The sequence below is a fragment of the Eublepharis macularius genome, chromosome 6 (assembly GCF_028583425.1).
Source record: "Eublepharis macularius isolate TG4126 chromosome 6, MPM_Emac_v1.0, whole genome shotgun sequence".
In the NCBI taxonomy this organism is placed as follows: Eukaryota; Metazoa; Chordata; class Lepidosauria; order Squamata; family Eublepharidae; genus Eublepharis; species Eublepharis macularius.
In genome coordinates, this window is record NC_072795.1 from 90,570,972 (window position 1) to 90,597,464 (window position 26,493).

The window sequence follows — 26,493 nt, forward strand, 5'->3', positions numbered from 1 at the left end:
CCTCCTCCCGGTAATCTGATGCCCAAAGCCAATGGCTTCTGCCTCATAATCACACTGACTTTGGAGTCAATAATTTACTTACCAGACTGTCTGACTGGTCCACTGTCTAGGCTGCCACCAAATCCAGCCTTGTCACAAAACGGAGGAGCCCAGTGGGCTTCACAGTGGCAATTCTTCTTATTGTTGCAGACCTGAAAAATGAAACATTTAAACATGAGCATGAAACAGCAAATGAAAAAAATGGCCCTTGTTCACCTCAGGCAGTTCACTGAAAACAGGAATGATTAAATAAACTTAAATTGAATAAATAAACTAATAATAAATAAAATAAGGCTATAGCATCTGTCACTTTTATGTAGACAGTCACTTTCCATGCATTTAAAAAAAAATACATCCTGGACTACAGAATTCACCTTACCACATTCCAAGCTGGTGACATGATGTCTGGTGTGAGTACATGCTGCAAGTATTTATCATGCAAATATTAATGTGCCCTGTACAATGTAATGTTTAAAAACAGTTCTCATTGTGCTCCTTCATTCCTCACCTCTCAGAGCTCTAGAGATTTCTTATCACATAAGGCACTGCTAGCTTTCTCAAAGAAGTTGCAGAAGCAGTGTACATTGAAAGAGAACCACGGAAACACAGACAAAACAGGGTGTCACTTGCCTGTAATGTTGTTCATCGAGTGGTCTTCTGGGAAGGCACACATTGAGAGTGTGTACACACAGGCCAGCCATGGACAAGATTTCCAGAGCTTTCTAAAAAGTTAGGAGCACCCATCATCCCTTTGATGCTTTCCTGCCCAAAACATCACATGACCAGGAGGAGGGACACTATTTCTTCAGTTCTCTCCATGCCGCCGCCAGAGACCCCCCCCCCCCCCAGAAATGAAGGTTCCAGAGAGTTCACAGTGGGGCAGGAGGGAGAAATGTGCACAGCAAAAACAACCAGAAGATAAACTTTTAAAAAGATTACCTTGCTAGTGGATTAGCAAGGGCATTCCTCAATGACGGAGGTCCCTTGCAGCAAAGAAGCAAACAAAAGAAAAGGCCATGGACCATCACATTGTGTTGCAAGGCCAAATAGCCCATGCCTCCAATCAGAGTATCTAGGAGTTGGTGCCAGTTAGTTGAGGAAGCAGTATTGCAATGCATTGCAATGACAGAACATTTGCAATAAAACAAAAGACAAAGAAGGTAAGGTTTGTCTGGTACTCTTGGTGAAAGTAGTAGTAGTATGACAAAGTCATTTTGCAGAAGACCAAGAGTCACTTGGAGGCACCCCCTCATAGTACGGCTCACACACCACAGGGGCAATCTCTGAGATGGCACTAAATCTCAGAGTCACAGCATCACAAGAATGCCCTGGGAGCACTGAAAGCATGCGAATGGGTGCACATATGCACTGTCTAAGAAATAAGAAAACAAATTTGGGTATCCCTTGAAGTGTAAAATTTAAACTGAAGACTTCATTCTGGCAATGTGATACATAACAGGTATATAATAATGGAGAACTGCAACTGTGAAAACGAACATCTTCATAAAATGTATATCGACTAATACTAAAATGACAAAGAAACTTTTTCAACCACTGAGACAAAAAAGGGGGTTGTCCTGGAAAGAGTCTGTAGTCAATTATCAACAGACAGGAGGGAAAAAAACTATATTGTTGTCTCAAGTGGGGTACCCTAGTTTTCGTGTATTTTATAAAAATCCAAGGTGTTGAAATTCTACCACTAGCAGTCTGCACCCCCAACAGCAGAGAGTCTTTCTGCAGGAAGGGTAGCGATATGTGTGAATAAGACAGCCAAGCACAATGGCACAAAATTAAATGACCTGGAGATAAAATAGACTTTTCCATCTGTCCTCCTTAACAAATAAGAGCACTCAAAAATAACTCTTTTTTCAGTGTCAGGGGGAATACTGAATAGCTCAATTAATGGGAGGAAAGGCAACTTCCCCTGAGAGGAAAGGTGGGAATGACCGTGGGTCTTTTGAGGCCATAAAGTAACACAGCTGTGAAAAATAATTGTAGGGAAACTGTGGGTGGTGGACAAGGCAGCAGACCACTGAATTTTTACTTTGTCTTATAGAGTAAATCTTCAATAAGGACAAGCAAATGAATGTAGAGGATTTGACAGCAAGCTTGTTCCTCCCCATAGAGTATCAATCTGCACTGACGACTTCAGAGTCTCAAAGTGAAGTCACAGTAGCAGCCACTACTTTTTAAAAGTCCTAGCATGGACTAGTGCAGTCCAGCTTCAGATTAAAGAAATAGACTTCTCACATACAGATATCTAAGCTGAACTCACAAATGCTCATAGCAAATATCTGTTAGTCTTTATGGAGCCACTGGGCTTTTATCTTATTCTACAAAGATGCAATCTGCTATTGGAGATGTTCAATGTTTAACCAATACGCTTTATGCCCCAGGATGGGGTTAAAATGTGTTTTGTGTTCCCTTCAAAGGGGATGATAAAGGGACCATAATGGCCTGTTGATTAGGAGCTTAAAAGGAAAAATTGTTGCACGAGAATTCTGCTTCCCCCATAGGCTAACAGTTTACAACATTCTCAGTCTACAGTGACTGAATTAGAGATGAATGCTATTTAATCTGCAGCCCATCAATAACAATAATGATGATTACTGGGATGAAGTATAAATTTGCTAAAGAACTGCAGCAGGGGCCCTGACAGCAGCCAAGTTTGTGTGTCAAGGACTTCTTGCCCTGGGGCACACTTTCTGAGCAGAAACATAAGATGCCCTTCAAAAAGATGAGTCTGGAGTTTATCTAAATCTCACCTTTCAGCCCCCAGTGGGGACTCAAAATGACTATAACATTTTATACCTTTACATTCCCTCTACACAACAACCCTGCAAGGCAAGCCAGGCTGAGAGAATGCAATGGGCCCAAGGTCACAGGCAAGCCTCTCAGGTAGAATGGCATTTGAATCTGGATTTCCCAGATCTCAGCCCAATGCTCTAACCAGTATACCAAACTGGCTCTTGTTAGAAGTGGCATCAAACAGGAATGACCCCAGAGACAGGATGAACACAATTGGAACAAGAACTCTCTCCTAGCAGTGGCAATTGTAATGTGGAGCCTGTTTTATGTTTCATGTTAGTTGCAGGATACTAAAATCTGGAGCAGTTTCAGTCCAGGTTTTACTCATGTCTGTGTAAACTGGCTGAAGGACAGCTAGTGAAGACCTGAGCTAGGCCTTGTGTTCTTTTCTTTGTTTCTGCTAAATAAATTTACTCTGTGCTGACTAAAAGAGACCCTCTGCACATTCCTAAATGAATGCTGAATCTTACAGCACTGAGATTGAGAACCCTGGGAAGAGCCAGCACCACTCCCTGGTAGGAAAAAGGGAGTGTGGGCATGCATGGAACAGACAGGAAAAACTCTCTTCAAAAAGCATTGGGCGTAGAGGTTTAGGTTTATCATGTCTTTTAAAACAGAAGCAGCTGATGAGCCCCAACCATTACACTGATGGTTCCAGGCTGCTATGTCACTATGTTAGTTGTATTGAGGGTTAAAAACATCTAAAAGAAATAATTCTCCTCAGCCTAAAGGAGGAGATGAGAGAAAAGCAGAGGACAGCAATGGAAATCCTCTCCCCAGTGGAGAGAACTGAGAGAATAGCGCCCCTCCTCCTGGTCATGTGATGTTTTTGATGGGAAAGCGCCAAAGAGAGGAGGGGCGGTCCCAGTCTTCTAGAAAACTCTGGAAATCTTTTCTGTGGCTGGCCTGTGCATGCGCAGTCCCAATGTGTGTCTGCACAGAAGCCTCAAAGATGAACTTATTAAGTCCACGTTCTATCAGACAATTTGGCATCAAAACTCTACAGCCAGCAACTACTGAAAGCCTCATTCTCCGCAGTATAATAAGTATAATGTACACATTTATAATGCCACAGGCCAAAGAATATGAAATTAAGACTTTTCTGCCCAGATTTTTTTTGCTGCAGCTTGGCTTCTTAACTGCACCAGTTTCCCCCCCACAAATTTTTCTTGTGTTTTTTTTCTAGACCTGCTGGTCTTAAAGAACATGGCAGGGGAAATCAAAGAGAAACTGGGAGAGAAAAACCAGTGAACAATACTGTATGTAAGGGAGGGGACAAACTAATGTAGAAGCAGAGCTACAGGAAAAATGTGGTGCAGAAAACCCATCTTCACTGAATTTTTGGAGCTGTATTCTTGAGGTGGCAAGCTAGCAACCCAACATGTTAAACGCATGTGATAACCTTTATAAATAAACCAGTGTGTCATGATGAAAACAGAAATCTCCCCATGATGATGACTGTATCATCTAGAATAGGCTTATAATTCTTAGAATGAAATCGTAAGCAGAGTTACTTCAGTCTAAGCCATTGAAATCAATGGGCTTAGACTGGAGTAACTCTGCTTAGGATTGCACTGTTAATGGAACAAAAATAAATTAACTGTAGAATTACAAAGTAATGATGGATACACAGGTTATAAAGAAGGTTACAACCTATGTGGACACACAGGTTATTTGCCACCTACCTGTGCTATTTACGGAGTGTGATTTTTCAAGACTGTCTGCTGTCTTTATATCACATCTACTTGCATATTACTTTCACAATAAAAGTTCCATCTTATAACTCATGGCCAAAGAGAATCCAAGATACTTCAAATCCCAATAGGAAGTTGTTCTTGAATTACTCAAAGTAGAGAAAGGATTTCATTTGCAACTACCAATCTTAATGTTCAGAAAGAATGTGACATTGCAACCAAACATGCTTTTGTTAAATAAAAATCACATCTCTTTTCTTGGTCATTGAAAAGGGCACAGAAGATTGATCTCTTTGGAAGGACATACTGAAGAGACTTTGACGGATACATTACAAAGAAGCACAGATTTCAAAAGCTGTATCCAATGAATGATTTATTGCTCAGCTGGGTATTGACTGACTGTAAAAAATTGTGTCCGTAATACTTACTCCACGTCCGTGACATTTTGTTGCACATTCATGAACACCAAATACACTGGTATTTTGGCACCGGCGATTGAGGCAGATCTATAAAGTGAAAAAATAGCAGGTTTACTATTGCCAGACTAAATATAGCCATAGTGTATGCCCTATACACCATAGATATGGTGCTTATTTTTCTTTTTTCTGAAGCTTTAATTTAACATTCCAGAAATGCTTACAGAAGCATGCTTTCAAGTTATAATTACAAACCACATAATTATTTTTAGTTAAAGGTAGAAAAATATTAATACTACTTCTGTTTAACAATGATGCTATACCAAGAGACTGTATAGTTAAGATCTTAAAAACTGTTGCTAGGTGGTAAGTAGGGGTGTGCTGCGGCATAGCGTGGTTCAGGGGCACCCGGGACAGGAGGTGGTTTTCCTCCTCCCTGCTCCGGCCCTGCACGATGACATCACTTCCAGGAAGTGACATCATCATGCAGGTGTGCCCCCCCTCACCTGGAAGTGTTCCTCCGGTTCAGGACGTTCACTGTCCCTTAACACTTTGCCACAGCTGCCCGCGCCACCACTGGGCGCCGAGCTGATGGCAGCGGTGCGAGCAGCTGCAACAAAGAGGTAAGAGGTGGGGTGTTACTCGCCATTAGTTCCCCCTCCTAATCCAAAAACCCATTGATCCAATGTATTTCTCCTCAAGCACAAAACACACACAATAATGGACCCTGAAGAAAGCAAGTGTCAGTGGGTAAACACAGTGGTGGGAAACTGGCTAGCAAAGTGGCAAAGGCAATCTGGCACTCAAGCTGGAGAGCGCTCCATTGCCAACTAGAGCAGGGGAGTGAAATTTTAAAAAACATTCTGGATTTATGATAGTGCTTCTCCCACCTCAGAGCCAAGCTACAAGTGACGCCTGACACAGGTTGGACACTTGTCAGCTTCCCTCAAGTTTTGATGGGAAATGTAGGCATCTTGGTCTTGCAGCTGTAATGGAGAGCTAAGCTGTAAAACCAGGACGCCTACATTTCCCATCAAAACTTGAGGGAAGCTGACAACTGTCCAACCTGTGTAAGGCGTCACTTGTAGCTTGGCTCTCAGTCTTGTGTGTGCACCCGCATGAATGCTGGTTGTTTGCTGGCATTGCCTTGCATTGTGTGTAAAAGCACACATAAAAGAGAGGGAGAGATCTTTGGTTTCCTTCACAAGAAGGGAAGCAGAAGAAGGATGACTCTCTCTTTTCTCTATTTTTTACTAGTAAAAGTGGGAGACTGGACAGGTTGTCCAGGCTCCCTTTCCAACTAAAACCACTAGCCCAGAATTGAATGAAGAAGAGAAAGGAATTGAATTAAAGGCAAAGCAAAGTTTGATGGGGGAAAAAAAATCTAACCAGATCGGTCCTCTCACATACAATACTGCTAAGGCCCTTTTCTCTCATTCTTTTACGCAGGGTTAACAGTTTTAATCAGATGAGCCCTGAAAAGACAGAAATCTTTTAGTGCAGAATAAGGTTCCTCCTCATGCTCCTTGACTTGTTATCTTTGGAGGACTTCTTTAGTCACAGAGGTGGCGCCTAAGCCAAGGACAGCAGCAGCAGAAGGCCACTGAATGGGTAACCTAATCTACACATGCCTGGCTCTTCCTCAGTGCAGTTCTCCTTTAATAATTGCTTATTATTTCCAATTTTGACCCTAGTCTGTGTAACATAAGCCTTTGCAGCAGCTAAGGACTCAGAAGTTGGAGAAAACCCCTCCCTCCTCAAACCGGTGTGTGAATACCTGCATGGACATTGGTTGCTTGCCAGCCTTTCCTTGCATTGTCTGTTAAATTGCAGAGAAAGGGATTGGTGAGGCGATGCCAATGGCACCACGCTGTCTGCTGCTCCCCTCCCCAGTGCAAAGCAAGCCTTCTGCAAATTGAACCCAGTGCCAATGCCAATGCCATTGCCTGGGAGCCACTTAAAACAAAATGCACTCACGGGCAATGCATACATTCCCCTTCCCGCCAACTGAGTTACACTATGCTAGGGCTCAGCCTCCCCCCTCCTTGGGACCTGATTGGTTGGTTGCTGTCAAGGAAAACATTTACACATGCTGCCACCTGCAGCTGCTGGCCCACTGCCTACATGCCCACGTTGCTGCTGTGCAGTAAGAACTGAACTGAAACACATGGACTTTTCAGTGGGAGGGTTGTTGTTACAGCTTCATTTCCTAAATTTGTTTCACCATTCTGGACATATCCACTGTAGTAAAAAGAGCTATGTAGGCTCTCAGTTCTCTTTGTCTCTGTGTCTTTGTTTATTCAAACTGCAAAGTGCTGTTGCCCATGGATATGGAATAAAGAAAGCAAATACCATGAGCTAGGTAAATCAAACGGTCATCTTTAATTTTTTTGCTCAAGAGGATCTGCAAAGCACACACGCCATAATCCAGCCCCAAACCTAGTTGCAGTGCAGGTAATTGGTGGGATGCAGAAGAGTCAGGCCTGATCTTATGGGCAAGGCCATCCTGGCTCTGAGCCCGGAGCTGTCATGTGGGTACAGCTCATGCTCTTCCTTGCCAACACTTCTTTGATGCTTGAGGGAGGTGTGCCACATCCTATCTTCTTATCCGTGAGGTCTATGGGTAAAGAATAATGGCATTCCTCAAGAGAGTTCTGTCCCAGGTCTCAGAGGCCCCAGGTTTCTGGTTTAAGGATTACCATTCATCCTCCAAAATGATACTTCAGGGTGCTCATCTAAGCTGTATTGTGAGGACAAACTGTAAAATTGCACTGCTACAGCCAAAGTAGGGTACTTCAGACTCCGTGAATGCCACCTATACAACTTTCAGAACAGGCTAGGCAAACGCCCCCCAATACCAATCATGCCATGAGGCAAAAAACTTCTAATCACTCCCTGAATGAGCGACCAGTTTGTGCCTACTCTGAAGGTGGGTGAGAGCTTCTTCTATTTGCTGAGATAAAGAAGCAGGGGCAAGGAGACTGGCTCTTATATGGCCTTCTCCAGGCCACCCTTGATGCTGTACATACAGCCACAGTGTCAGCTCAGGTTGGCCCTTCCTTCCTGCCAGCCATGGTCAAACTCTGCCCCCACCTCGCCTCTTTTGTGAAGGCAGGGATAGAATGGCCTCTGTCTCGTGAAATGAACTGTCAGTGAAGGAAACAGCCCAGGTTTCAAATAACAGCACAAATACTTGTGTGCAGCTAAAACAGCATTGAAGTTCTCTTTTCCAGTCATTCATGGTGGTGGAAATTGTCATCAAGTTGCAGTTGACTTGGGGTGACCCTTTGGAGCTTTCAAGGCAAGAGACTTTCAGAGGTGGTTCGCCATTGTTAACATACAATCCTGAACTTCCTTGGTGGTCTCCCATACAAGTACTAACCAGAGCTGATCCTACTTAGCTTCTGAGATCAGATGAGATTGTGCTAGTCTGGTTAGGGCAGTTATCCACCCTAAACAACTAAGTATTTTAAATGAATATTTACATAACTTTTTGCCCTCCAGAAAGCTTAGGATAGGATATATGGTTTATCCTCACAACAATTTTGTGCAGTAGGCTAGGCTGAGAGGCAGCAACTGGCTCAAGCTCTCTAAATAAGCTTTGTGGCTAGGTCCAGGGGTCATTTTGTAGAAAAAGAGCTGGAGGAACTCATTAGCATAACTCATTAGCACATGCCACACCCATTGACTTCACCAGAAGTGTGTCATTGGCATAGCTGATTTTCATATTCCACATCCCCTGACATCACCTATTCTGGCTGTTTTGGACCCAATCCTGGCCATTCAGGGCCGAAATTGGGCCCAAAATGGCAAAAGGGGGCTGAAAATGGCTGAAAAGGGGCACAAAATGGTCAGGATCGGGCCGCTGCTGAGTGGGAGAGTGATCCACCACCTGTCAGAGGCCTGATACAGGCCGTTTTGGCTTCAATCCAGGCCGAAATGGGCCCAAAATGGATGAGAGTCAGGTGGGCGGGGCCACTTGTCATGTGACCTCTTTTGGGCACTGCCAGAACTGCATTCCTGCACATTCCCCCTTGAAATGAGCCCTGGCTAGGTAGGGATTTTAACTCTGATGATGCATATCCAGCATCCTTACTACCATTCCACAATGGCTCTCTAACACAATACAGCGAGGAATAAGCTATGTGTAAAAAAAAAGCAAACAATGCCAGCTTTGGGTTTTTTTCCAAAAGTAGGTTGTGAAACTTGGGACACAGTCCAGGGTAGCTAGAAACTTCCAAAGATTAATGTCAGTTCACCCATTACATTCAGCCGTTTTTGTTTGTTTTTTCTTGACACTCAATTTTAAAATCAAATTCCTTTTGTGATCACACACACAAAACTGCATTTTAGGTAAACGCATCATCCTATTGGAAAGGGCAAATCATCAGCAACACAAAGAAAAAACATTTACCTTTTATCTATCTGGAAAAGAGCAAACAAATGAAATGCATTCATTTGTTTATGCAATCATTGCAGAGTGTTAACTTTACCACTCCACTGTAGCAGAAAACAAGATTGGTACCACAACAAAAGCAGTGTGTGATGCAATCTGAGATGACTAGGGATGTGCGCTTTGGGTTTCAGAAACCCAAAGCACACCTGGATCAACCCCGATTCGGGTTGATCTGTGATTCCCGAATTGGCCCCAGCAAAGCTAAGAATAAACCATAGCTGAGCCATTAGTACCAGATTATCACCTCCCATCTCCAATTTACATTTGCAGTAGTAACCACAAGTAGGAATGTACAGACATCTTAAAAGAACTCCTATATCTGTTATATAGGCCACTGTCATTTATCCAAGAAAAAGTTATTTGCTTCTGATGATACAATTAATCTTTTGTTTACTTTATTCTTCTCCCAAGAGATGCAGCAAGGCATAATATTGGGGGGGGGGGTAAGATGCAAAACTGCGCTTGGAAAAGTGAAAAGTGGGAGAGATGACAACTCACCACTGTTTTAATTACTAAAATGGGAAGTTCCTCAGCTACACCTGCCTAAAAGTCACCAACCCCGAAATTATCCCTAATACCAGATAGGTATGTGGATACTGTAGAATGAATGAAAAGCACTGTGCATGAAAAGCACTGTGCACATATTCTTGCATTTCTGGCAATCAGGACATGGAGTGTTGTGGGCTCAGATTTATTTAGATTCTCCCAAATACTTTTGTTTTTCTGTAGTGATAGTGGTGGGGCTTAAGACTGGATATTATGTTCCTTCAGCCATTTTTCCTTTTGCAATAAAATACTTTTTTTTTTTGCAGTGAGAAATTCTGAAGTTTAAATGTGCCATTTTAGTTCTTTAACCCGAATCCCTGATTTTTGAGGGAGTGGTGGAGAGGAACTTGGTATTATTGGCTATTCATTAATGCGTAAAAATATTCTGCACATACACAAAGGCATACATTCTTTCAGGAAGGTGGCTTGAAATTAGTAACTACAAACATATGTGGCTGAGTAAAACTGAGCATTCTTTTTCACTCTTGTCTCTTTTCCACTCTTGAGGCAAATTTCCCACTGCAAAGAAAGAAGGCAGCCCCCAAATAGGATAAATCTAATTCCAATTTTCTGCAGTGTTCTGAGTTGTCACAGAAGACATTAAAAAGGAATGAAACAAACAAGACCAAAGGGTCCTGTGAGAAAGGGTTACGGAAGAGAGGAAATGTTAATGAATGTAATCTCTAAGAGGTTAACTGACTTAACTTTAGCTGCTTTGTAGCTTCCCTTCCCCTTTTATTTCCTGGGCAATCCAGGCAAACACTGCTTTCACATTTTCCCTTATATCTCTCCAATGAAAAGAGCTAAAGGCTTTTTAAAACATTAAAGCTTGGAATTTAGGGAGGGGCAATGTCATATTTCTAAGGGGGCACTGCCTAGCATTTGGCCTACCATAGTTATGGGCTTGGGTAGAGGAAGACGAGGGAGGTAGTGTTAGAAATAACAATGTCTGGTGTACTGCAGCAGCAAGAAGTAAGAAGAGCCTACCATGCAGGGGGCAGCAAGGATCACTTAGTTAGGACAGTGAGAGTAGCACCTCTCTTGTTTCCTGGGGGTCATTTCCTTGTCTTGTCTCCTATTGGGCTAAACAGGGCAATATCCTGCTTCTTCTCTCTCCTGCCACACTTCTTCTCTGTCTCTGCAAGATGTAGTCAGATAGCTAGGATCTATCTCTCCCTTTCCCCCCTCAAGTATGTAACTTCCTCAAATAAAGCTTTTGCCTCTCTAACCAGCTTGGCGTTTAATTCCGCAGCGTTGTTTAACACTCGCTCTAACAGGTAGAAGGAGTGAGGACAGCTTGTGAGGACAGCAAAACAAGTTGCATTCATGCCTGATACCAACGATCTCTGTTTAAGTGCAGTTTGTTGAAGCATCTGGTTTCAACCAGTACTGGCCAAGATTGATTAATAATCTGACTCAGTATAAGACAGCATCATACGTTCATATTGAGGCTCAGTGTGTGAGGCTGTGCTTGCAATGAAGGATCTTGGAGGAAGAATGGGATACAAACCCAAGTAAATTAATCTGAATGATTGCAAATATTCTTCTACATAGTTTGCCCAAACATTAAATTCATACAAAAGTATTGCATCACATCAGCTCTTCCATGCAGTCAACTGTCATTCCCATTATACAGATGGGAAACTAAGATTGAACAAGGCTTTCTCAAGTCTAAACTGGAATTTAAAGTCATGCCTTCCAAAAGCAAGTTGTATCACTGGTCCACTCCACATACTGATGGAAGCAAGATCTTAATACACACTCAGTATAATCCTAAGAGTTACATCTTTCTAAATCAATTGAAGTCAATGCACTTAGAAGGTTGTTACTCTGTTTAGGATTGCACTGGTTAAATGATTGAAACCATGGGACTCCTCTGTTGTTGTACTAGACTAATTATACAAACTTGTTATGTAGACTTGTTATAACAAACCTTTTACATAGCTTAGGAGTGGTACATTCTTTGCTGGGTTTATCAGAAGAAGAAGAAGAATAGACCCCACCCATTCATTTTGAAGGAGCTTGTAGCAGAGTAATGTAAATCATACTCAATCCATGCAGGATATGTTTAAAGTTTGCTGCCAGTATGTCTAACTGATGTGGGAATTCAAGAAACCTCAAAAGCAATAATAAATTCAGAGGTTTGACAAAATGTATCCAAATGTTCTTCTTGATCTGCAATCTGCCAACAGCACAGAGGTCCCTTCTCTTTAAAACAGCAACTCTCAGAGGCACTTTCCCATGTCTTTTCATAATTCTTTTTTTCCTGAGTTAAAAAAACCCTAGCAAAACCTGAACACAGATACGTTAGGCAATATGCTGTTATTCCCCTGGATGTGGAAGAGTTTTCCTCTGTCTTGCAGAAGCTGCTTTTCTTCCTAGGCATCTTCCCCAGTTTTTAAAGTGTGCCAGAACACACAGCTGATGAACAAGTAGATGGAAATATAAGTCAAATACCACTAAATATCATTATGTTATTGTGAGGCCAAAGTATGCTCTGCAATCCTATCAGGAAATGTCACGAATGCCGGAAAATTCTAAGATGCTGGAATTAATTTTCAAAAACAAGCTGTGTTCCCTCCCTTCTGATAAATCAAGTCAATATCCTGTAATTAAACTTTGAAAAGAGAGCTGGAGAGGATAAAGTCTGTAAAGCAGCTATGCTCTTTGACCTGGAGGCAGTGAACTGTCAGAATGCCAGATGTGTATGGGCTGGCTGTGGTTACTCAATTGTGAAGGAAAGGCAGATTCATGGGCATCGAGGTGTTCTTCTTGTTAGTACATCAGAGATACTGAACTCCTCCATTCTACAAACATTCCGGATCTAAGTCCTGGTGAATCTAAGCTCAAGATAAGCCCTGCCATCCATTCCAGCCGGTTCTGCCAGACACAGATAATACTGCCACATATAACTACTATCTTAGAATCAGCTAAAACTGTAATAGATCCAGAGGAGTTAGCCATGTTAGCCTGTAGTTGCAAAATAGTAAAGAGTCCAGTAGCACCTTTAAGATTAACCAACTTTATTGTAGCATAAGCTTTCAAGAACCACAGCTCTCTTTGTCATATGCATCTGGATGAAGCTCTCGAGAACCACAGCTCTCTTCATCAGATGCATTCTTGAATAAAGCATACAAGTGTATTTTAACTACCATCTCTCAGTCTCTTTCATCATCTCTTACATGGTTTCATCCAACAGATAATTAGTCAGCCAGGAGATGGATATAGCATGAAAAACTCTGCAGACAGTACTTATTTCGCTGGCACACAAAACTTCTGTTTCAGCATTTATAATGTAAAAATGTATTGTTAGTCCTTTTAAATAAATAAGGAAGTGATTTCACTCATTCTCGGTGCTTAAAAATAGGATGTTTATATAATACATTTAGACTGTTATTGGCCAAAATACACAGAGTGAGGTTGAGACTAGGAAACTGTATGCCTTGACATATTTCAAAGACTAGGGCTACAGTTGCATTTAGAGACAGTGACTGGATTATGAGAAAGCATTTCTGAGCCTTACTTTTCCATCCTCACACTTTGTTCCAGCCAGGACAAGGCCAGGGTCGGGCATATCATCCCCCAAGTAGACGTGGGTTCCGCGGCACAGAATTTTACCTCCTCCTTGTAATGGGATGTTTGTTTCTATGGAGACAGCATTGGTACCAATTATAGGTCGATTTGCGCCCCCTTGACACTGAATCTTTCCACACTTTGCATCTCTAAAGGGGGAGAAATAAACAATTTTAGTGCTTTTCCAACTTTCCCCCCTCATCTTCATCAGTCCCCCACCCCCCCAATCCCCGCTGGACACAAAGTGTATACCTGGCTTCACACTTGGCAAAAGAACTTTTGGAATCCTTGCCACAGTTTCCATAAGGATCACCCGCAGAATTGACTCTTTCAAAGCATATGCCAGGGGCAGGTTTAGCGCCTAAAGCAGAAACGAAAGCATTTTTAATTATACAAAAAAGGTAGTGGTTTTCTAAAGTAACAAAGAAAACAGAAATCAAACCTTTTAAAACTAATAAAGTTTGTTCCAGTATAAGCTTTCAAGAGTCAGATCTTAGAACTTCAGAAGACTCTTTAAAAGAAACTGAAGAGGTGAGGTTTGACTCATGAGAACTTACCCTGGAATAAACTGGTTAGTCTTAAAGGCATCACTTCTTTTCTCTTTTACTTTAGGTAAAAAAGAATAAGAAGACAAGAGAAGTCACCTCAGTAGGAGAAGGATCTTAGGAGAGGAAGATGGTATTATTGCAGCTGCACTGGGCTTCAGAATCATGAAGGGAGGGCAGGAAGTGGTGAATGGATGCTGCAGGCATATCAGCCATAAGTAACTATAACTTCCTTCTTGTTCCATTGCAAAATCCTCATCCGGTTGGATCTAATTTCTGAGATCACCAGCCAAATTTCAACTCTATGTAACCTCTGCAGCTCAAATCTGCTGTATATACAAGCTGGACTCTGCAACTGAAAAGGACCCGAGATGGCTATACAATCCATATAGGACTGCTAGGTCCAGAGTATTGGGTCTTGTACCTATAGGATGCCTAAAAGGGAAAATAATATCAGGTATGGTATCACTTCAGCACTATGACAGAAAACATACATGATGACAAAGATGGATGGGAAGCAGAGAAGAAAGCAGGATAAGGGGGAGAGGCTATGGGGGGCAGGGAAGGGAAAGAGGAAATGGGGAGGGAGACGAAAATGAGATGTCTCCTGCATGTCCCCCACTTGTTTCCCAATTATTTGGGTTTAGTGGGATATTATAGTTAACTGTTAAATATCCATTTTCTTTAATTGACTGAAGTGTGACTTGACCGTTTAGAGAATCTCATTCATATGCTGGCTGTTTTACACAACCTAGGGCAGGTGCTAACCAGATAATACTGCGCTATGTAACAAACAGGAGATCCTGGTGGGAGTAAAACTCAGTTCCACGCCTGACTACCTTACAGTGTCATACAAATACCCCCCCCCCCATTCTCTGGGAGAAGCACCCAGGGGAGGCTCAAGGGGGGAAAGGAAAATGGTGGCAGCTACTGAAGGATTGAGTCTCAAACAAAGGGACTGAGAGTTTTTCCCATAACTTGGGTTTTGGGGCTCAAGGAGAACCAGTCCCTTTTGATCAGCCTAAAGCTGAATGGCAGCAGGAACAAGAGGTCTGAGAATTTAGGACAGCAAGCATCACCATATCTTGTGGCAGTAGATTCCATGAATTACACTAAGCTAGAATCTTTACGCAAGTAGTTCTAAGCCCTACTTAAAAAAAAATCAAGAATACTGTTTTCAATATTTTGCTTTTATGAATATCTCCAGTAACTTTGAACCAAAACTGTTGTTTCTTGAGTCAGGGAAGAGATGAGAACAATTTTGGGTCTGCATCCTGATTTCTTACTGGCATTTTCCCATGAGAATGGGAAAGCCTTGCTTTGATTCCAGAACAAAGATGATGGCCAAGGCAAAGCCAAGCCATTAATGTACTTGTGAAGGACTGTGGGAGGCCACGCAATTGTTTCTATTCCTTGGCTCCCATATCAAACCACAGGATGCTTTTATAAAGAGTTGCCACAGTTTAAATAGCTGTGATATCAAATGATGCACACAGTAGAACTAGGTATATACAACCTGCTGCTAGAAGTTTTAATCTTTTTTTGTCATCCAGAAAAACAGTCCCCCTTCATCCCTCCCTAGACATTTAAGAAGTGGGTGGTGGGTATTTATTTATTTTTTAAATTTGACTTATACCCCACCCTCCCCACAGATGCGCTCAGGGCAGCTAACAACATTCAAAAAATACATTAAAAGTCACAAAAACATAAAATCAATAATAATTTTTTAAAAGTCATTAAAATTATCCAGGAGCAGGCTATTTAAACAAATATTGGGAGTCCGTATATGGGCATAGCAGATGGCCAAGGGCAGCCCCAGAAAAAGTGGTGGTCTTAGATGGAAGAAGGAGGACACCTGCTGGCACTCAGCCAAAGGCCCAGCGGAACATCTCTGTTTTACAGGCCCTGCGGAACTGTAATAGGTCCCACAGGGTCCAGATCTCCAGCAGGAGACAGTTCCACCAGGCTGGGGTCAGGGCAGAAAAAGCCCTGGCCCTGGTTGAGGCCAGATGGATGGCCTTTGGGCCGAGGACCTCCTGGAGTTGCTTGTCTGCAGAGTGCAATACCCTGCAGGGGACATAATGGAAGCAGCGGTCCCACAGGTATACAGGTCCCAGTCTGTGAAGGGCTTTAAACAACAAAGTTAACACCTTGAAACGGATCCGGAACTCCACTGGGAGCCAGTGCAGCTGGCACAGCACAGGATGAACGTGCGCTTGGATTGGCGTTCCAGTAAGGACGTGTGCCGCTACATTCTGAACCAGCTGTAACTTCTGGGTCAGGCCCAAGGGCAGCCCAGCATAGAGTGTGTTGCAGTAGTCTAGCCTGGAGGTGACTGTTGCATGGATAACTGTGGCCAGGTCCTGGAGCGAAAGATAGGGTGCCAGTTGCCTGACCTGTCGAAGATGAAAAAAGGCAGACCTGGCAAGGGTCATGACCTGGGCATCCATTGAAAGTGTGGCATCCAAGGTCACACCCAGGCTCCTCACCATTGGCGAAGGTTTCAATTGTACCCCATTGAGGGCTGGGAGCTGGGTCCCCAGCTCGATCACCCCACAACCCAGACACAGAACCTCCATCTTCAGGGGATTCAGTTTCAGGCGACTCTAATGTAACCATATCGTCACAGCTTCAAGACCCTTGGCCAAGGAATCCGGAGCGAGATCAGACTGGCCATCCATCAACAGATAGAGCTGAGCGTCATCCACATACTGGTGACAACCCAGCCCAAAGCTGCGCACTAACTGGGCAAGAGGGAGCATATAGATGTTAAATAGCATCGGGAAAGAATCACCCCTGAGGGACACCGCATACCAAAGAATGGCGACCAGACATCTGTTTCCCGAGTGCCACCCTCTGTCCCCGATTGCGAAGGAAGGAGTTCAGCCACTGCAGGGCTGTTCCACGAATCCCCACATTGGCAAGGCGGTGGGTCAGAAGATTATGATCAACCATGTCAAACACTGCTGTAAGATCTAAAAGTATCAGCAGTGCTGACCTGCCCTGGTCCAGGTGTCGCCACAGATCATCTATGAGGGCAACCAGAGCCACCTCTGTACCATGGCCAGGCCAGATTCGAAACTGGGTGGTAATTGGCTGGATCAACAGGATCCAGTGATGGTTTCTTTAATAAGGGCTGCACCACTCCCTCCTTCAGTGAGTCTGGAAAAAACCCAGAACTCAGAGAAAGATTAATGATGTCAGCTAATGGTGCCCGAATCCCATCACTGCCAGTTTTCACCAGCCGTGATGGACACGGGTCCAGTGGGCATGTGGTAGGTTTCAAAGCATGCAGGACCCTGCCTACCTCCTCCTGGGACAGTGGCCTGAATTGATCTAATATCAACCTTGAGGACGACCAAGGGGCCTCCAGTACACATACTGCATCAACCGTGGTGGACAGATCCCGGCGGAGTGACAAGATCTTATCCGCAAAATAGTCTCCAAAAACCTCACACCTTATTACCGAATTTACATTTTTATTTGTCCCATGTGTGAGGGACGTTAAAGACTGAATCACTCTGGAAAGTTGTGCTGGGCGAGAACTATTGGACGCAATGGAAGTTGCATAGTAGTCTCTCTTTGCAGCTTTCACTGCCATCTCATAGGGCTTCATAAACGTCCTATAAGATGTTTTTGTCAGGGCTGACCCCTTTTTCTGCCCTTTCTCCTGTGCTTTGAAAAATGACTAGGCACAAATTTAGCAGATGAAGCTTTCATCGGATTGGTGACAGGCAGCAGGAATTATGTCACCTTCAAAATTTCTGCACCTTATGATGCTGTGCATCAGGCGAAATAAAAAGTGGTAATAATCTGACTTGATATAAAGAGTAGTGGTGTAGTGGTTAGAGTATCAGACTGGGATCTTTGAGACCCAGGTTTGCATTCCTGCTCTGCTATGGAAGCTCACTGGGTGACTATGAGCCAGTCATACACTCAGAGCCTAATCTACTTTGCAGGGTTGCTGCAAGGATAAAATGGAGGAAAGGAGAATAATGTAAGCCGCTTTGGGGAGGAAAGTGGGGTATAAATGATATCAATCAATCACAGCTGGAATGGCTGATATGCTAATTTTAAAAAACAACAACTAGAGGAAGGTTGGGGCAGAATGTACCAGGCCCTGAGGCTCTGAACTGTATTATATAAGGTTTTCTAAATTGCCTACAGAGATTAAAGATTAAAAACATAAAACAGCTGAGATTAGAGTGGAGGTTGTAAAAGCCAGCTGCGAGAAGGAAGAAACTCAAGCATATGTACAGATATATAATACATATTCTAGTAGGATCACTACTAAAATTTAGTCAGAGGTTTTCCAGTGAAACTTCCCTTCCAGGAGATGGCCTCCTTGATCAAACCTTGAGGGAAGAAGCATCTTACCAGACCTGGGAAGTAAGGGGAGGAAATGGGGAAAGGATGTTCAACCACAACCCACTCAACAGCAGATCATCTGAGCACTCCATGCTCCCTCTTTCTCTATTCTTTTGTCTTTGTTTCTCTGTGCCTTTGTCTAAAAATGTATTTATGGCTCTATGAGAAACTTCACTCATACACCTCTTACAGCATTAATCTGCTATAAAAATGCCTGCACACATGTTCTTCAAGAGCTGGTACACATGGTCACTCCCCTCCATACAAAGCACCTTATGTTATGGTCCCCTTCCACAAAAGATGAATGTGTGTGAAATGCTGAGTGCAATTTGCTGATGCTGGATTGAAGCAATCAGGGCTTTTTTTCAGCTGGAACGTGGTGGAATGGAGTTCCGGAACCTCTTGAAAATGGTCACATGGCTGGTGGCCCTGCCCACTGATCTCCAGACAGAGGGGAGTTTAGATTGCCCTCCGTGCCATGGTGAGGAAGGCAATCTAAACTCCCCTCTGTCTGGAGATCAGGGGGAGGGGCCACCAGCCATGTGACCATTTTCTCCGAGGGCAACCCACTGAGTTCCACCACCTCATTTCCCAGAAAAAAAGCGCTGGAAGCAACCATGTAGAGGCTGGTCTTAGGTGTTCCAGAAATGCCTCCCAACCAGTCTCCTGTTGGGGAGGGGGGGCTACATCAGTTTGTAGCCCCTCCCCCTTGCTTATAATTGGCTGGGGCAAGTGAGGGAGCCACCACTTGGGGATTTTAAATGTATTTACTGTTGATCCGGGTTTTTAATGTATCTAAATGGTTTGTTTTTGTATTATTACATTGTTTTAACCTGCCCTGAGCCCGCTAGTGGGAAGGGCAGGCTAGAAATCAAATAAATTGTTGTTGTTGTTGTTGTTGTTGTTGTTGTTGTTATGTTTACATTCAGAATGTAAGAACACTATCTTGCTTAAGAGGCCGCAATAAGGAGACAGTGTCAATATGACACTGGGGATCCGTTTCCCCTCAACAGTAGTGGTGTGCAGGAAGAGGAGGTGGGTGTGGTTCATGCCTGTCTGTACCACTGCTGGCTGGGTTTGAGCTCGGTCTCTGAGATATTTGCAGCACTGCTTGTGCTTGGCTTGCTCTCAGCTGGTGGTTGTCCATAAGAAAAGATGATGGGCATGGCTGATATCTGTCACTGCTTTCCAGATTTGTAGTACTGGTGGCTGGGTTTAAGGGCCAACTACACACTACCTGTGAGTGACATGAGTTGAGTTGAGATCCCTCAACCTAACTACATCATTTTCAGACAAACATGACATGATGTCTCAAAGAAAAAGAGAAATCACTCTAACCTCTCAGAAAATAGGGTCTGTATTAGTATAATAATTATTTCAATTGGTATAATATTTTATTGACATTGCTATTTTTAACTGAGGTGTTGTCTGTAAGTCAAAGTGTAAGTCTAAATTTTACTGCGTAAATGAGGTTATAGTGTTGCTCTAATTTGGAACTCAGATTAGAGGCTGGCAATAGCTTTTAAGACATTTGAAAGTGGTTTGAGAGAGGCCTTGCTTCCTGTACTGTACATATATATTTCTTTTCCTATGGTCAGGTTTTAGAAACCCATGCTTTGCAGTTTTTAGAACAAAATCCTGCAAAACCTGTTGAGACAAAATTGGATTGAGTTTATGCATGCACACATACATTAGTGTCACCCCTCTTTTAGTTCTCTGAAAAATTGTCTGCCTTTTGGTATGTTTTGGTATGTGCTTATCTGCCTATTCTTTTATAAAAATACGTTTATGTTTTATATATATAATATTATATGTATGTAAAAGTGAAGGAAACCTAAAGATCTAGTGGGTTAAAAGAGAAAAAAACCCTTCCAAACACTTAAGGGAGGTAAATCATGTTGTGTTTCCTGAGGATGCCCATGTATCATAATTCCAGGAGATAAACTGAAGCAAAAACTGGTTTTCGTTACTTGAAGAGGCAAAGACAAAATGATCTGTGAAAGATTTTCAGTGTATATTAAATTCCTTGAACTGGATGAACAAAGTTTATCTTACTTTCCTATTGACAATCTAGAGTATGAGGTGCCAGTAATTAAGATCCTGTCAGACCTTCCAGCCTAACCCTCCCCCTCACTGGAATTAAATCACCTGTTTCCAATCATGCCAGGTTAAAACATACCAGAGATGGTGTCACTGTGGATACGTTTTCTTTGCTGATGTGCAAATGGAAACATTCATTTCTTTTGTCACAACAGAAAAATAAAAAACTCTCAAGCAGCCTCACATGATTTGATGACCTGAGCAATTAGTTCAGTTGTCTCCAGCTGAATAGTGAGGAAGAAAACAGAATTTGAAAAATGGGAGAAGAATGGGATTATAAAACGAGAGTGTTACTGGAGGGTGATGTGAAACCAAAGAAGTCTTCAGACTGTACAGCAATTCCCAGTGCCATTACCTATGAGAGTAACACTTTTTTTCTTGGGTAGCTTATACATATTTTATTCTCCCTTAATACCTCTGGCTCCGAACTTACTACATGCATAACCAGAGTCATGTTATAACATGAAGATTACTTATACTGAAGCAGACTGTCTATCAAATGTAGTATTGTCAGCTCTGACTGGTAGCACCTCTTCCAGAGTCTCAGGGTTTTTCATATCACTAGCTACCCGACCCTGTAACTGGAGATGCTAGAGATTGAACCTGGTACTTTTTATATACAAAGGATGTTCATGGCCCCTTTCAACAGCTCTACTGGCGAGTGATATGGAGGGCCCTTCAAGATGATGTCAGTTCCCACCAATCTATACAACTGACATAGATCACCATGGAGCAGCAGCAGCTTCCCAATCCTAATTAAAATTGTATTCTGAGAGAGCGGGACAGAAGCTTCTTCACAGGAAACTTTCCGCACTGGTTCAGTATCCAAGAAGCTGGGAAGAATTCATCCACAATTCCTAGGAGACCTGTGGTGCTACTTCAGGAATGTCCCTTGTAACTACAGCCCTTAACAAGCTGCTCGTGAAATTTATGGGATGTTCAGGAGTATCCAGCAATACAGTGTGAAGCGCTGTGACTGAAACAGGATGTTGTGAAGTCCCTGAGTGCGCATGGAAGTGCTTTGGCACGTGCACTCAGGACCTTGGAATCTGGCCAAAGGCAATCACTTCTCTTCTTTTTTTGAAAATTAACTTAGAAATCTTAAGAAAGTAAACACTTGTAAACGCCTCAAAGTACTCCTTAGGGAATCGCCTGAAGAGAGTCGAGAATTTCCTCTCCCATGCTATGCAGGCGCTTCCATACCTCAGCAGCTGCATGTGTAAAAAAAAAAAAAAATCTGAAAGATGCATCTTGGAATGACGTGCAAAATGTAGCCCTGCCCTTAGCTTCTACTCTCATAACTGTATCAGTTTAAAAAACTCAGCTTTTCATGATTGTTTCATGTTTTCAGTTTTATTATTGAAATATTACTGTGTTGAATTTTACCTGTAAGCTGCTTTAGGCTTTCTAAATAAAGATTAAAAAGTCAGGAACTGATGACACTTAACTATAAACAGAGGGATAATCTCTCCAACAGCATCATACAGATCTTAAATAAAAACAAAGGAAGAAGAGAACCTGCCTGCACTTATGGGAAAGCCTGTATGAGGCAAATGAAAACTCACTTGTTGTTAGGAGTTTTGTGTGTGTGTGTGTGTGTGTGTGTGAGAGAGAGAGAGAGAGAGAGAGAGAGAGACTCAGTAAGATATGGTTGAAACATTGTAATGCCTAAGAATTTGCAATTGCTTTAGTAATTCAGGATAGTTTACTGTATCAAAGTCACTGAGACATCTAAGAGGATCAGCCATGTCCTTCTTTCCCCCAATCCTCCTTCCTCCGGTTAATTTCCAAACAAGTATCTTTCACAAGGATTGGTTCATCTCAATTCCAAACCTAAGAGGAAACAGGCTGAAAAAATTTGTATCATCCAGCAACGTCTGAAATTGTGAAAGAACAACATTCTCTACTACCTCCATCAAGAATGGAAGATGGATCCTGCATGGTCTAATAGCAAGACTTGGTTTGTTTGTTTATTTATTTAGCTATTTATACTCCACTTTCCTCCGCAATGGAACCTAACGTAGCTTACAACACTCTCCTTTCCTCCATTTTATCCTAACACCAACTCCATGAGATAGCGTAGGCTGAGAGGGAGAGAATAATTGGCCTAATGTCACCCAGTCAGCTTCTATGGCAATGTGGGGATCTGGACCTGGGCCTCCCAGATCTTAGTCTGACATATGCCTGGCCCCAGGCTGTCCTCAAGGAAGCAGTAAAGCCTTTCACAGCATGTTTCCTTGGCCACTGAGGGGCTGTTTTGCCAGTGCATGACCCCGCATTCTAAAGGCATCTTTCCTTCCACACACCAAATGAGAGGTGGCAGCAAAGATTGGCTGCATGCCTATGCCATTCATATTCAATTACTATGCAAAGATTGCCTACAGACAGTCCTAAATCAACCTCTTCCAGAAAAATATACCAAGAAAAATATAATTTGCTCTAACAAGATATCATGCAGGGCAGGGAATTCAGTGTCAGATGGTATAAATAAGTTAATACTGCTGAAATATTGTGCAGTGAACTCTTCTTCGAGGTTTTATGTAACACAGAAGAGTTCTCTACTTTTTAATTTCCACAGTGTGGATCCTCTTAATTAAAAATGAAACTTTTTAGATGCTTTATTTTTATAAAGTCATCGATGTGACCTATTGATAGTGATATGATTGAGTTATGTTGAGAGTTATGCATTTCGATATTATCTGCTGCTTTTATTGGCATTTCAAGCAGGCATTTAGATATGCAGATAAATCTACTAGCAAGAAAAAAATTATGGATTTTTCAGAAAGAAGGGAGGCATTAACCTTTAAAAAACCTGATTCTTTTCTAGGCTGCCAAAAGAATGACTTCTTACTTGAAGTGTATTTATGCAAATGTATGTACGCTTTTTAATAGGATCAGAAGTGATTATGAAGTAAATCTCATTTAAGCTTTGGTATAAAGATGCGTTTACCAACAGATAATTTCTCCTCCTTGAAACATATTGTTTCAAATAATGCTTTATTTCCATGGAGCAGCCACTGGAGATTCTTCAAACATGGGGTACGATGGTAGATTAAGAAAAATCTTAATCAGAACCTTTAAGTGCAAGCCAGAAGTTTGCACACCACAATCAAAAGTTTATTGTGGAAACTACTGATAGTGCAATCTGAAGCATATCGACTCAGAAGTAAATTCCATTAAGTTTAGTAAGAGCTATTCACTAGTAAGTGTGACTATGATAGCAACCTTAAGATGACCACTAAGCTCTCACACCAATGTAAGTCAGAGAGATGCTGGTATAGAGCCCTGGTACTGCTGGACCAGTACTGGACCATAAGTAGGTGCACTGGGGACATGCTTAGGCCTAATCAGAATCCCAAGGCCCTGAAGCTCATGTCCTGGCACTGGCATAATATTATGATGGTGAAAAAGCTGGCATAAGTATAAATGCTCCCTCTGAAACAAACGGGAGTACAAATTCCCTGACCTGACTCCTGCCACATCTACACAGCTAAAACACATCTTAGGATATCAGCTATATGTTGTGACTGCCAAAGGAAGCACTTTGCATAAGCTGCCAGGGAGAGATCAAACATAATTATAGAATATTTCTAACACTACTCTGCTCAGACTTTTTATATGTACTCCCTCCTCAGTGGGGCCAGAATAATGCCAGGAAGGAATGCCAGCATCAGCATGCATTGGTTGCCTGTTTACATATATGGCTGGCATGGGAGTATCATCAACATGCTGCTGTATGAGTAATGAGTGCCAACAGTGTTGCTATGTGCTCCAGCGCAGCTGATATACTCTCAGCTGCTTGGATCTTGGTCTTAGAAATTCTTTTCTCTGCTGAGTAGAGATGAGCACGAACCAGAAAAAAGAACCATGTGGTTCGTGGTTCATCACGTTTTATGAACCACGAACCATAAACTTTCACGAACCTGCCCCGGTTCACGAATTGGTTCATTTCGGTTCATGAAAATGTCACTTCTGGGCCAGCAAACCACCACTTCTGGGTCAGCAGAAGGTCACTTCTGGGTCGGCAGAAGGTCTGCAGGAACTCCATCCTCTGTTGCCTAGGAAACTGATTGATTGGCACCAGGCTGTCTGCAGTGATGAACTGAAAAACGAACCAAACGAATCAGCCTGAAGTTTGTGGTGGTTCATCAGAAATGGGATATGACGAACCGCTGGTTCATGAACCATGGTTCGTCATGAATTTTGGTTTGTATTTCAGTTTGTGCCCATCTCTAATGCTGAGACAACATAGGTTATTGACCATATACATCAGCACTGCACTGGCATCCAGGATATACGAGTGCAAAGGCCTTAGGATTGCTCTGACAACATACCAAAGAGATGTTGGAAGCAGGAAGGTGGGCTGTTATACAACAGCAAATAAAGTTTTGTGTAAGAAGAATGTGCACTTTTCCAAAAGCAGAGTCCTCCCCTGATTAGGATACTGTGTCAGCTGAAACTCAATGGCTATCCAAGCCAATCCTCAGTGCTGATTGAAATACAATTGGTGGCACAGTTTCTTCTTAATTCAGCATCAGCTATGAGTTATGTTTGCACAGTTAATGCTGTGCACTTATATAGTGGAGTTCAGCCCAGAATCTCTAAAAGCTCAGGCAAACATTACAGTAATTACTTGTGAGAGGTAGGCAAGTATTTGTGTTTTACAGTAAAGTAAACCGAGGCAAGGCAAGGCAAACTTTAATTCCTGAAAGAGGTCAAATGCCTCCAGCAGACACAGCTTCAAAGGGGGTTAGTGTTGGTAACCCTTTGCAGATAGGGGCTTGTATTCTTCCATTTCTACAATGAATTTAAGAACATGTTAAATTCTGAAATTGATTGAGCAGCATAATAAACATTCATTTTGTTAGTGCTGATGCTGGCAATAAGCTTGGAGCACTGACCTGCAGTAGATACTTCTGAGAGCTTGAGGCTAGCTAGTGGCTAGATTTGAGGAAACGATTAATGCCCACAGGCCATTAAGCTGTGCAAGCCAGTTGAAAGATTAACTGGAATAGTATCTTTCTACTTGTCATATCCTTGCTGTCCCAGCCTACCACCTTCCATAAACATGTTTGCACCCAAAGAGATGTATCTCAACAGTCTGCAAAAATGTAACAATGCACACGGAAAGTGATGTGAGGCAGAAGTGCAAAAAGTAACCTGTATCTTATAGCACTGAAGAAATAAGGACCTAGAATCAGTTGGTGCCTTAAAGTTATCTCCTACGAATTCACATGCTGTTTGTTTTTATGGATAAAATATCTCAAGAAAGATCCAGTAATCAAACTCACCTTGCCCCCAGAGTGTGATGCATTGCTGTTCGTGAGTCTGGCACATGCCATTATAACAGTAGCCATCCACCTTGTAACAGGGATGTCCATCATGCAAATATACATTAGCTGGGCAGTGAGGGCTGCCTCCAGTGCAGAACTCAGGAAGGTCACAGGAATTACTGGAGTGCCTGCAGAGGATCCCTGCTGGCTTCAGCTGCGGAAAGAAAGAAGTGGCTATAATTCCAATCAATAAAAGTTACTGCACAGTGAAATTTATGCTACAGACTAATGCTTCCCCTCCAACTCTGCACCAAGTGGCCATTAAGTGTAGTGTGAAGGAGATGCGGCACTTTCTATGCATCTTTTTGATATACTGTGCAACTGGTTTATGACACACTTCCACAGCTAGGGCCTCCTTCACTCCTCTTTAAGTTGCAAATGTGGGGTTTTTACACTGCACACACAGAGGCACGCACACACAAATCAAAGCACAGATGGCTATGCAGTGGTAGAATTATTTAAATGGGCATAAACATTTAAGGTTCCTTACCAATATTATTGACATATGCATGCAATAAAAATACACCTTTCCTTATGGGAGAAGGCATACTGTGAAGAATTATTCTTTCTTAAGGTATGTTGGAGAATTTTCACTGGAATGGGTATAGCCCAATG

At 42.5% G+C, this 26,493-nt stretch overlaps 1 protein-coding gene across 1 annotated transcript in view; it reads right to left on the bottom strand.

Annotated features, from left to right (window-relative positions):
- Positions 1 to 26,493, bottom strand: part of ADAM12 (ADAM metallopeptidase domain 12) — a 391,488-nt gene that overhangs the window by 23,689 nt on the left and 341,306 nt on the right. Inside the window, exons 14-18 of the mRNA XM_054982517.1 lie at positions 25,837 to 26,032; positions 13,785 to 13,893; positions 13,483 to 13,681; positions 4,970 to 5,047; positions 83 to 191 (exon numbers count right to left, since the gene is read on the bottom strand). Coding sequence (XP_054838492.1) covers positions 83 to 191; positions 4,970 to 5,047; positions 13,483 to 13,681; positions 13,785 to 13,893; positions 25,837 to 26,032 — 691 coding nt within the window. The remainder of the gene's footprint in view (positions 1 to 82; positions 192 to 4,969; positions 5,048 to 13,482; positions 13,682 to 13,784; positions 13,894 to 25,836; positions 26,033 to 26,493) is intronic.